Source organism: Acanthaster planci, linkage group LG08, assembly GCF_054643075.1.
Source record: "Acanthaster planci isolate LZ-2023a linkage group LG08, COTS_SCS, whole genome shotgun sequence".
In the NCBI taxonomy this organism is placed as follows: Eukaryota; Metazoa; Echinodermata; class Asteroidea; order Valvatida; family Acanthasteridae; genus Acanthaster; species Acanthaster planci.
In genome coordinates, this window is record NC_141784.1 from 11219919 (window position 1) to 11233330 (window position 13412).

Here is a 13412-nt window from a genome sequence, read left to right on the forward strand (position 1 = left end):
ATGTGACCAACTCATAGCAATAACAGAAGCTGTCAATTTCTCTACCACCAGTGTCATCGGGATTTTTTTCGGAGTGAGGAAGGCCAGAACTTTTAATAGAGTTGTGACATGAGTGTCTCAATTGTTGGAACCAAAATGGTGGATTATGCATCAGAGCAAATAAACAATTAGTACACAATAGCTACTTTGTACTACTGATATAATAAACAACCATTTTGGTTCCAGAGTCCTGAAGTTGGTGCTACTCTCTGTTGAAACTTTGTGAAAAATTTCAGTATCATGAAATTCCGTCCACAATTTAAGAACGGAGACGTCCAGAAATTGGGCAAGAATTCAGCTGAGTGTTCCCTAACATTTGGCACTTGGAAAAATCTCAGAAAATCTAAAATAAACATTTAAGAAATTCTTTTAAGTTGACAAATTCTATAAATTAAAATTACCTCTGCTTACACACCTAATCATAAGTATGTTAGACAATTATTTTCATATTTTTGGACACATTTTGAGAAAGTTCATTTTGAACTTCAGAAAAAATCAGGAAATTGAGCCAAACTAACCTTTCATCAGAACTTGTTGTAGCAGGTGAGTAACACTAAGAATTTGAATCAGAATATTGAGATTTTGCTGAAATTTCACATGTAATGAAATTTGAGGTAAAAAATAGCTCTGACAAGGCACCAGAGGAAAAAAATTTAAGTGCACCACGTTAGCAGCCATGCCACATTAGAGTACATCATCATATACAGCTCTGGGCAAGGCCAAGCACTCAAAGGCAGCAAACTGACAAATCCAGAGGAAGGCAATCAATTTCAAGATGTTTTCACACAAATTGGAGATATTTGTCCCCTTACTTCCTTTTTTTTCATTCCCTTCCCTTTTTTTCCATTTCATCCCATTCTTGTTTGATTTTTTCAAGACTGTGCACATGAACTGCTGACAATTTGGCAGGGTTCATTTTTAAAGCAAGTTACATGCAGGCCAATGATAAGCAAAGTAACTCTGACTCAACTGGTACACACTAGATAATCTAAATCCCAGTTGAATGAAAAACAACCCCAGGAAAGAATGTTGCATCCTGACTTCAGCAGTGAACAAAGTCTGTTATGGGGAGCAAAGAAAATTTTCTAGGACTAGGCTAGATCTTCTGAGCGGAGCGTTGGTACGCCTCTTTTTTAAATTTTGTACTGAATCGGTACTCAATGATACAAAATTCCGATCCAGTACAAAAATTGGAAAAAGACGAGTATGTGTACTGACGCTCCACTCAGTAAAGCTAGCCTAGGCCATTTCCTCATCACACTAGCAAAATTGGAATCTTTTCTGTCCAAAATTCATGTCTGCAATTCTCATGGTCAGGATAACGTCACCAAGTCTTGATTCTTCCATGGAGGAATAAGAACACATTCTGAGTAGCCAATTGGTGGCTATTCCATATTCCTTACTCAAAACTAAGTGTTGCGGTCTATGGGAAAAAAACTGAATTATTGAGTAAACTCTTAAAATTTAACATCAAATGCAACTGAAACTTGACTACTTATGCACTTTGAATATCTCCCATTATGTACTGAAAGGTTTCAGCTATTTTTATCACGTTGCTTCAAAAAAGGAGGAAAACATGCAAATCCTTGTATAAAATGAATGGAAAGTTGCCCCTTTGCCCAGATATGAGTGCAATAAATGGAACCTCAGACCATGAGATGATAAATGAGGAAAAATGTGGAGGCACAACACAACAATCTCACTTCTTCATCTATCATGATCCTTCCAGAAATCCTTTAAGATCCTCTAACTTAAGGTTATACAAACCTTACAGATGCTCATCCAAATGAAAGCTGAGCTGTCATTGGTCATTGGAATGGAAGCAAATTGGACCAATCACAGTGCAGCTTTCATCTGTGAGTGACAAGAAAACAAATCGAAAAGACAGGAGCAGTGTTGCCATTGGTCAAGCTACACACAGCTGATTCAGAGTAGGTCTACATGCTGCTGATTTCCTGTAGTGTGGATGGGCAAAATGCTCAAGAATTTTACCATTTTAATGAAGATATAAGGTGATAAAACCTCTCTTTCTGACATGTAACTTCACCAAGAACACATGCAATGTATGAAATTTGGTTGCACATAAAGCTGTGATGGAAGAGTAAGTTAGCACAATCGAAACAGCCGAAATGTGTTTGACCTATGCATGCTACCGGATAGTAGGGAGTTTGTACCTGTATGGAAGTTCTGGAAGTCTAGGTCTAGCTAGCTAGCCATGGCCGGCCGGGACCCCGATTTGTTTTACAGATTTAAAATCAGACTTACTTCCTGACCACAACAAACAACTGAAATTTTTAGGTGATTACCCTACCCAATTCCCTTCGCAACAACGAAAACTATCCAATGTTGTCAAGGTGGGTTCCCAGACGAAGGAAAAGCGCCTGCCAGTTTAAACGTTGGCAGACGGGTACCCGAGTAACACGTCGGTTATTCCAACTAAACTATAGAGGGCGCTCTGTAAAGCTGTCTTGCTTGCATGCCGTGTGTGCCGACAGTAGATAAGCTGCGTGGACAACTTCAAAAATCTGGAAAAATATAAGTTTCTCAGGTGTGGTGTTCAAGACACATATCAAGTTAAAGCTCACTTCCTCATCTTTCGTTCTCCTTTCAATTTCCAATGGCTTAACGAATAACTTTTGAAGTCATTTCTCTCCAGAGAAAATCACCCCTCAAACAAGTCACAGCCCCATTTGCTGTCTGATACTTTCAGAAATACAAGCTGTCAGCCCTGCTGGTACATTCAATCCCTCACAAACCACTCAGACCATGTGCCATATGAATGCTCTCATAGCAGAGAATTTATCCAGCCTACAAATCATCATTCGGTGTGCACGCGGGCAATTTTGGACCTAATAGTAACCTGCAACCTTATACGATCCAAGTGAATGGAGTTTTGCCCTATATAACATACCAAATACAAAGTAAATCGGGAGGACATCATGGACCGCAGTAATTCACAAAACCTTTGTAAAGTGACAAAATCCAAATATTTGTCATTATTAGACAGTTGTTTTCATTAGACAGATGTACTATACAGCAACACAATTAAAGGAACCAGGAAATGAGTTTTTCTTAGAATCACTTTTTGTGTATCTCTGTACTGTTCTTCCATGTATGAAGACTGTTTGACATCTTTTTTGAGTTACGTGAACGGTGCACTTTTCCAAGCATTTCTGGACAAGTGAGGGCGCTTTTGCTTAAATCCAGGAAGACATGGTTCAGATTGCAAGTTTTCATATTCAAATTGCGAATCCCAAATTTGCTATCTGGGAACATTTCTGTGAAAAGGATTTTTGCTGGATTATTGCCATATACTTACACAGCAATAAGTTTCCAAAGAAAATTCAATCTACCATAGCAGTGGTTAAAAAAATCTAGAAATTTTTTTGTGCACAAATCAGTGCAACATTGAGATTCAGTGCCTTGGATGGCATCTTATCATCGTGACGCCACGCCCCCCTCCGACAAAGGCGAGGGCGCTCTCCTCCTCGAGGCGCGGCACGTCGGACGGCACGCCGGAGAGTCCCTGGCTGAGTTCGGGCGGCTTGTTCTCGTATGTTCATGAACAGCTCGATTTCTTATTCGTGGGTCGGCCGCTCGAACGCCGGGAACAAACAACCGGTTACCGATGGTGGCTAGTGACAAGCAACATGCAACATGGCGGCGTCCATGTAGGCTACGTTATTCGAGAGTTAATGTTTGGATGGACTGAATTTTTTTTCTATATAAACAGGAACATTCATTTCTGTGTTACGGAAAATAATTAATGTTAATTTTGCAAAACTTCCCATTGTCTATGGCTTTGGAAGCCATCTCTCTACTTTTCTACTTTTTGCAGCTGTTCAAAAATAAAAATCTCACGAGTTTTTCCGTGTGTTCCTGTAAAACCCTGACGAGGAGGTGGTGTGTAATTCCGAGAACAGTGTTCTTGAGTCGTGTTCCCCCCGTTCGAGCGCGAGAACAAGAAACCCGTGTCAAGAACAGGCCGCCCGAACTCGACCACGAGCGGCTAGGGACGAGTCCGTTGGGACCGAAGTATGCCGTCCTCCAAGAAAGCTGGTCTTTGTCGAGATGATGGCTAATCTGATTGGTCGAAACTTAATGACGTAACCCGGACGGACCTGACTTGAAACAAACTTCGCCTGAACACCCGACTTATATACAGCAATCAGGCCGAGTTCGGGCGGCTTGTTCTCGTTTGTTCACGAACTGCTGGATTTGTTGGTCGTGGGTCAGTCGGTCGCTCGGACGCCGGGGATGTATTTCGTACAACCAGTTTTTAGCGCTAGTAGTTATTTGTGCCAAGCAACATGCAACATGGCAACGTCCTTGTGCATTCTTTGAGTTTTTCCGTGTGTTCGTGTAAAATCCTGACGAGGAGGTGGTGTGTGTGTATGGAGCGTCAAAAGTGGACAACCCCATTCTCTCATTTTCTGCAAGTAGATTTTTCTGGATTTTGGACTTTGCGTATAGCATTTTCAAAAACGCATTTTTCCGCTAGCATAAATTCGGATGTCATCAACACTCCTTCAATCACACTCAACCAATCCACCAGTAGAGGGCGCTATTGACAGGGAGACTGTGTGATTATACGTGACTGGACTTCGCCCAGAGCAGCGACCACCACAATTAATTGTGGGCATCCAGTGCCAAATCAGGGACTTTAGCAAGTCTACGGGGCTTATCGTCAGGGCCCTGACGATACGTGAGTTGCGTCTGGCGCAGCCCTAGAGATAGCAATCCGCCCTTGCATCGACCGCAAGCTCCTATCAGAAACTATACCGCACCAGCAATTAGCCCCTCAACCTACCGAGCCTCTCAACGCACCACTCGGGACTTAGGCACATTCACACCATGCTAGCTGACTTTAACCCTTGCACAGGATTCTCGACTCTTACCTGATCGTATTATACGATCTTTGATCAGGACGACTTCGCGCCTGTTCGCCTTTTATAGCCTTCGCGCTGCTGTGACCACGCCCGTGTACGCTCTCACGTGACCAAGCAGTGACTTTCGCTGCCCTATCGCACTAGCACTACGCACAAGGCGGAGCCTATGCACCGCGCTCGCTTAACACACAGCTATGCTCACCTAGCATCTGCCTCTGTTACTGAGTAGAGCGCCATCTATGGTCGAGTTCGGGCGGCCTGTGCTTGACACGGGTTTCTTGTTCTCGCGCTCAAACGGCGGGAACACGACTCAAGAACACTGTTCTCGGAACAGGATCACACACCACCTCCTCGTCAGAGTTTTACAGGAAAACACGGAAAAACTCGTGAGATTTTTATTTTTGAACAGCTGCAAAAAGTAGAGAGATGGCTTCCAAAGCCATGGACCATGTGCAATGGGAAGTTTTGCAAAATTAACATTAATTATTTTCCGAAACACAGAAATGTATGTTCCTGTTTATATAGAAAAGAATTCAGCCCATCCAAACCTTAACTCTCGAATAACGTACATGGACGCCGCCATGTTGCATGTTGCTTGTAATAACCGGCTGTTTGTTCCCGGCGTTCGGGCGGCCGACCCACGAACAACAAATCGAGCTGTTCGTGAACATTCGGGAACAAGCCGCCCGAACTCAGCCTATTTGCACCGCGCCTAGTGACTAGCGCCCTCTGTCACGTTACAGTATCAAACATCTGGTTTCCTAGCTAGGTATATTAGAACCATTGGACCAGGCCAGCTGCACATTCATGAAGTGATCAGCATATTACATGTTTACCTATGTCTGAACAATCTCAGATAACAACTTAAGACAAGCTTAATGTATACAGCTAAACATACAAGTAGGCCGTCTAATTTTGCCCCTCATCTTCATAAAGAATGTTCACTAAAGGACACCTGTGAACAATGTATTGATGATATATAACAATATACTGATAAGTTTCTGACGCTTATACAGACACACACAGCTAGCCACAAATCGCCGTTCTGGCCAAGAAACCTTAGTTTTATTTCTCTAACGTACAACTCTGTGTCGATCCAAAAAGCTCTAGACACGAGACGTCTCGGCAGGGACTGCGCAGGCGCGAGGCGGGAAAACCGCGGGCCGTTCGCATACCAGCGGGGGCAGCCAGCTAGCCCCCTGCGGGTCCAAGCTGGTGCCCCCACCGGCTGGACCTGCTGGCGCTACACCGCCCCCTCCGAGGACTCTTGTTCGTCCCCGAACGAAGCGGCGCAACCCGGCGGGCCAGCCCGAGGCTATCCCGGGTCGCCCTTGCGCAGCTTACAATGCAGTGGAATAACAAGCAACAAATAGAAGTCTGGTGGTTTCCGAGGGTCTTCTCCGCTACCATGGGGGAAGTCCAGGGGTCCAATGAGGAGGAGACTCCAGTCGCCGTGGTACCCCCCGGCGTTGCCTCGTTGCTCCAGGGGGACGGACTCCAGTGGGCAGTGGAGGGGGCTCCCGCTGGACCTCCGACCACCACTGGCTGTGGTGATGCTCACAGAGGGGCGGGTCCGTCATGGTGTCTGCGTCTCTGGTGGCCCGCTCCTCCTGCAGGGTGGTGGCTCGCACCCCCAGTCGCAGGGGGAACCCCGCCCCCCCCCCCGTCACCCAGGAGCCGGGGGGCAGACTCCGGCGGCCCCGCTCCAAACCGGGGCTGGGGGCTCTACCTCGGTCTGCGTCCCGTCTCTACTGAGCGACGCAGGGAGCGGCTCCGGTGTTGTAGCACCGTGCAGGGAGCATGAGAAAGTTCGGGGTGAGCCTGGTGCTATCGTGCTGGGATGAACGGTAGGCCATCAGGACGTAGGGAAGATGTCCCAGCCGTCCTGATTCTCAGCCACAAACATGCTCAGCATGGTCTTCACGGTACGATTGAACCGTTCGACCATGCCGTCGGACTGGAGGTGGAACGGAGTCGTCCTGGTCTTGTGGATGCTCAACAGCTGGCAGACCCTGCGGAACAGGCCCGCCTCGAACTCCCGCCCTTGATCCGTGTGGATCTCGAGGGGTGTCCCGAAGCGCGTGATCACCTGCTCCACGAGGGTCTTGGCCACGGTCTAGGCCGTCTGATCCGGAAGGGGAAACGCCTCCCACCCACTTCGTGAAATAGTCCACCACTACCATTATGCTGGTGTTCCCGGCCTTGGTTCGGGGCAGGCGTTCGGTGAGGTCAATGGCGATCCGCTCCATGGGGCCCCCACCAGGTATTGTCGGAGCGGAACTCTCCCGGGACACGGCGGGGACTTCTTAGAACCGCAGAGATGACACTTCTGGCACCACTCCTCGGCCTGCCGTCTCACCTACCTCCAATACACAGGAGCCTGCCTGAGTTGGACCACAGTCCGAGCGACCCCGAGGTGTCCAGCAGTTCGGTGATTGTGGGCAAGAAGTAGAACCTCGGCCACCCTGCGGGACGGCGATCTTCCAGGTGGGCGGCCCCCCGTCGGTCGTCGCCCACTTCACCTGCAAAACTCCTTGGAATAGGCGCAGTGTGTCCCATCTGGACCACCAGCTTTTGACCCCGGCGCCGAGGTCGGAGATGTCCTCCCAATCAAACCAGTCGCTCCCCACCACCAGCCACTGGCGGACCTGTCCCAGCTCTGGGTCGTCCTGCTGCTCCTGAACTAGCTTGCTCGGGTCCCAGACCTCAGGAGACCAGTCCAAAATTGAGTCATCTTCCTCTCCGTCCATGTCGGCTGTCGCAGCCGACACAGGAGGGGCCGGCCCCGGCGGCGCCGTCGAGACTGGCTCCGCCGGCAGCCAGCCCAGGACGGTGCAGCCCTTCCCGCGTGGGCAATCCCGGCGGAAATGCCCATACTCGCGGCATCCGTAGCACCGGACCCGCGAGGGTGGGTCTCCACCCGCATTGAACGGCGTACCTGCGGAGGGTTCTTCGACCACCCGGACCTGCTTGGCCCCGATCCTACCCTTCCGTTGATGGGCCTGGAACTCCAAAAAGGCCTCCATCTCCGTGGCCAGGGTAATCGCCTCTGCCAGGGTCGTGGCCTTTCTTGCGAAGACATGGCGCTGCAATTGTTCGTCCACCAGGGCGTTCCGGAAGGCCTCCACCGCCAGACCTTCACGCGCCTCTGTGGGCAAGGTTGGGTAACTCCGGAGGACTAACCGTCGGATGGACCTCCCCAGTTCCTCTAGGGACTCTCCCCGACCGCGCACCCGCATGGAAAGTTGAGCCCGATGGAGCGGCACCTGCAAAGCAACTCCAAACCGCTGCTCGAAGTGTTCCAGGACGCTCACGTAGTCCCTCCGCGCCTCCGGCGACAAGTCGGTGAATGCCTCCTGGGCCAGTCCACGCAGATAGGAGGCCACTCTGCCTTCTCGGCCTTGCTCCATCTATTGACGGTGGCCACACTCTCGAAGTGCGTGAGGTAATCTGCCAAGGACGAGCTTCCGTCATACCGGTCCAGAAGTAGCACCGGTCTTCAGCTCTTCTGATCGGCTCCCCTGCACGGGGATCCACCTCGTATGTCTGTGTGCGGACCCAAGTGGGGATCCGCCTCATGAGCTTGTACGCGGATCTGAGGGGGATCCGCCTCGCGTGTCTGTGTGTGGATCTGAGAGGGATCCGCCTCAATCACGCCACCCGTCGCAGTTTCGCGGCGTGGGGGCGCCCGCATCTCACTATTTATCTCACACACTCCAGCTAGCCCGTCTCGAAACCGCCTCCCGAGGACCGTGGCCACGGCCTCGCAGCGCTCCAGGCGGTATGCCACACCAGCCACGTCCCCGGCGCGCGAGGGTGCCCCGAAATCTGCAACGGGCCTGCTCGCTCCCATCAATTCACACCGGGGCCCCGGCCACGCTCTGAGAGGGACGCTTCCTGAGCCACCGCGGCGCCGCAAGAGGGCGCCCCCATACTATAACCAGTATTACCAGCTTCAGCTACCTCGCGCCGAGGCTCCAACCCCGCGGCAGCCGCCAGGCCGCACTCCAAGAGGAACGTTCTTTCGGCCACGACGGTACCGTGAGAGGGCGCCCCGACGCTACCACAAAACATGAATGAATTTCCAACTGGCTCCCGACGGGACCCCCCAGCCGCGGACCCACCCTGAGGACGCTCCGACTGGAACGCCTCTCCCAGTGTGCCCCCGCCGCCAGGGGGTGCCCCGGTGAAGGGTGTACCAGTGAGGGGTTGGGGGATGTCGCCGGGCGCTGCCCCGCCCCCTCCTCAGTGACTGGGGCGAAATGGCCGTGCTCCAATTGGAACCGCACCTTCCTCGCCCCATCGACTTTGGGAGGAGGGAAGTCGCCCGGAGACTGCACAGGCGTGGCTGTATTCTCCAGGGAACCTAACCCAAAATCCTCCCACGCCGCGCACTTGATGAACTCGATGCCCTCCAATTTTCGCCCCCCGCTCCTGGATAACTGTTCCAGATTCTCCGCGAGGAACGACTCCAGCTCGCTCACCAACCTAGGCGAGTTCCACGTCGCCTTTGCAGTCTGGGCCCCCGACAGCAAGGCCGTGCGCTGGCCTGTGCTGCCGCTGTCCAGCGAGTCCGGCACTCGACCCAAATCATGGCACAGAGAATGCGAAAAGTTTACCTGCTTTTCCTGTATCCAGCATCCCACTTTCGAAGCGTCGAGTTATTCCTCGGTTCTTCTCTGAACCACACATACTCAAGAAAGAGACTGGTCCACGGGGTAACCACAATCGTTTTACTCATATAGTTCTTTCACCATACCATGAAACCTTCAAGTCTTATTTAGTCAACCTTCTCAGTACTATAAATAGGTCCTCCGCTACTGGTTTCCTACTTAGTTAAGATGGAATTGCAGATTTCTTCCAGCTCCCTTTGGCGACCCTCAAACTCTTCCTTCTCTGCCATCTATGATCCAAAAGGATGTCAGAGGTGAGATTGGTGGGATGAAGACAAATCCACCTATCACAACAAACACACTTTGACGTTTCAGGGCTTGTATTAGCCAAAAGCTAGGGCATAAATTCTCTCCCGAATGGTAACAGTTACATAAAGCTTGCACAGTACAGTTTCCTTTATTACTCCCTTGAAAAAGGAGCAATTCGTCTGGACAATTTGTGTACTGCAGTTCCAATATGTACAAAATTATGTCTTTAAGAGTTGGTTAAAGCAATAGCATTCCAACGGGGAAAGCATGGGCCTGATTTCATTGAGCCGCTCAGAACAAATATTGGAAGATGTGCTGCACAAAAAACGTCAGTGGACAATGGTGGACAGCCAGTGCCAAGCACTGCACGTACACTGTGTGAAGCCTTCATCTGGTTATCTATGTTTAGCAAGTAATTATATCTATGCTGAGCCAATTTGTTGCAGCTACATGACACTGGGTCATCATGACGACAGAAGCATTCCTCCTGAGATCAAGGCACACTTCCTGAATATATCAAAAGCAAGCATTCCCAGTGTAGCATTTGTTGGTTCTAAACAACCCCTCTCCCTCATCTTTTTCTATTTGGCAACTTCTGCAAGACTCAAGGCACTTCACAATACAATGCACCATCCCAAAGTTGCCACAGAGAGGCTCTTTTTTTCCCCACCCTGCATTGTGGGAAAACTATTAACAAATTTTATTGGCCAGTGGGGAACTTGAATTGTTCCCTGCTGTTTGTCCGGGTAGGAGATTCATCAGAGCATATTTCTAGCAGGATTCAAGAATTGAACTATCTGCCCGTCCCTTTCTAGCCAAGGCAAAACTGCCTGCTCTCTGCCAGGAATTTTTTTTTTACCAAACTGACACCACTTGGTACTGTTTGAGGCCATATTTCCACTGTAACCATTTTTTGTTGGAATGAAAGATTTGTTAAATAGTGCTGAGAGGTTTGCCAAGTTGGAACAAGCAAAAACTACCTGTGAAAAGTTGTGTTTTGCCTCAAGACAAGTGGACAGGTAGCTTGATGAGACACTGATTTTTTGTGTGTTTTAATTAATCCTCTTTTTTCACTTCAGGGAATTCCCCCATCTATCAAAACTTTCCTCAAGTTGTCTGTTGACATTCTTTCAAATACAAAGCGCAGCAAGTCGGCCGTATGTTTATATACAGCCACTTCAAAAAAATTGCGTTTTCAGATTTCTCTGGCTTACCTGGTTGCTATTGAGCCAGTCAAAGACCTCCTTGCATTTATCCAAGATGGTCTGCTTGTCCTCGGAGCTGATCTTGTCCTTCAGATTCTCATTTTGGAAAATGGCATTCATTGCATAGGTGAAACTTTCCAGGGCGAGTTTGGCATTGATGCGATCGCGTTGGGCATCGTCTCCCTTGTACAACCTGTGCGCCTCAGCAATGGCCGCAATTTTCTCCAGATGCTCCTTTGAGAGTCAATTTTTGCAGAGGGAGTCATTTATTGTTACAGACCATTTTCTCACTTTTTCAAGTGGGTTTCATGAGACTTCCTGCTGATACTAAACAGCATGCATTCCTGCCCTACATGTAACTCAAATTCAGGCAAGCACACTGTTGAGAATGTCATCAATTTGTGGAATTTCCAACAGGACATATTTCTATATGCGTGTGAAAACAAAGCAGTACATGTATATTTCTGACTTCCATCATCATTCACCTTCCATCATCCTATCAATCTCTTACTCCGCCCCTCCCCATTATCCTATCCATCTCTTACTCCGCCCCTCCCCATCATCCCATCCCTTTCCTACTCCAACCCCCCCATATCCTATCCATCTCTTACTCTGGCCCTCCTCCCCATCATCCTATCCATCTCCTGCTCCGCTCCTCCCCATCATGCTATCCATCTCCTACTCCGCCCCCTCCCCATCATCCTATCCATCTCCTACTCCGCCCCCTCCCCATTATCCTATCCATCTGCTACTCCGCCCCCTCCCATCATCCTATCCATCTCCTACCCCGCCCCCTCCCATCATCCTATCCATCTCCTACTCCGCTCCTCCCCATCATCCTATCCATCTCCTGCTCCGCTCCTCCCCATCATCCTATCCATCTCCTGCTCCGCTCCTCCCCATCATCCTATCCATCTCCTGCTCCGCTCCTCCCCATCATCCCATCCATCTCCTACTCCACCCCCTCCCCATCATCCTATCCATCTCCTACTCCGCCCCCTCCCCATTATCCTATCCATCTCCTACTCCACCCCCTCCCCATCATCCCATCCATCTCCTACTCCACCCCCTCCCCATCATCCTATCCATCTCCTGCTCCGCTCCTCCCCATCATCCTATCCATCTCCTGCTCCGCTCCTCCCCATCATCCTATCCATCTCCTGCTCCGCTCCTCCCCATCATCCTATCCATCTCCTGCTCCGCTCCTCCCCATCATCCCATCCATCTCCTACTCCACGCCCTCCCCATCATGCTATCCATCTCCTACTCTGCCCCCTCCCCATGATCCTATCCATCTCCTACTCCGCCCCCTCCCCATCATCCTATCCATCTCCTACTCCACCCCCTCCCCATCATCCCATCCATCTCCTACTCCACTCCCTCCCCATCATCCTATCCATCTCCTACTCCGCTCCTCCCCATCATCCTATCCATCTCCTACTCCGCTCCTCCCCATCATCCTATCCATCTCCTGCTCCACTCCTCCCCATCATCCTATCCATCTCCTGCTCCGCTCCTCCCCATCATCCTATCCATCTCCTACTCCGCTCCTCCCCATCATCCTATCCATCTCCTACTCCACCCCCTCCCCATCATCCCATCCATCTCCTACTCCACTCCCTCCCCATCATCCTATCCATCTCCTACTCCGCTCCTCCCCATCATCCAATCCATCTCCTACTCCGCTCCTCCCCATCATCCTATCCATCTCCTGCTCCGCTCCTCCCCATCATCCTATCCGTCTCCTACTCCGCTCCTCCCCATCATCCTATCCGTCTCCTACTCCGCTCCTCCCCATCATCCTATCCATCTCCTACTCCACCCCTCCCATCATCCTATCCATCTCCTGCTCCGCTCCTCCCCATCATCCTATCCATCTCCTACTCCACCTCCTCCCCATCATCCTATCCATCTCCTGCTCCGCTCCTCCCCATCATCCTATCCATCTCCTGCTCCGCTCCTCCCCATCATCCTATCCATCTCTTACTCCACCCCTGCCCATCATTCCCTTCACCTGTTACTCTGGCTGTCCCATCATCCTACTTATCCAGCCCAACCATTACGCCAACCTTATCCAGCATTTCATCCACTTTCTACATACATGTACCTTGTCCCCATAATCCTCCTCCTACAGGTACCCCTCCCCCAACAAACATCCTAATCTGCCACTTGAAGTTCCTTCCCCCATCCCTTACATTTTTCCCACATACTGTATATGTACATGTACATTTGTATGTGTCTAAACACTGTCTATACATACACACATACATGTACATTACAGGAATGCTCAGTACATATGTACTGTATGTACTACAAGGTAGGTACACAACACAACTCAAAACATTAACATTCAACTT

The 13412-nt window shown here is 49.9% G+C and overlaps 1 protein-coding gene across 10 annotated transcripts in view; it reads right to left on the reverse strand.

The window, feature by feature from the left end:
• The window catches only part of ccdc13 (coiled-coil domain containing 13), a 101279-nt gene that overhangs the window by 84337 nt on the left and 3530 nt on the right, over positions 1 to 13412 (reverse strand). For 7 of the 10 annotated variants that reach the window (XM_087140053.1, XM_087140056.1, XM_087140054.1 and 4 more), the window contains one exon: positions 11065 to 11289. In XM_087140053.1, the coding sequence (XP_086996179.1) occupies positions 11065 to 11289 (225 nt within the window). Of the gene's footprint in view, positions 1 to 1019; positions 1127 to 2213; positions 2465 to 11064; positions 11290 to 13412 lie in introns of those variants that run through there. The other 3 variants (XM_087140060.1, XM_087140059.1, XM_087140061.1) reach the window with 3 other exon arrangements.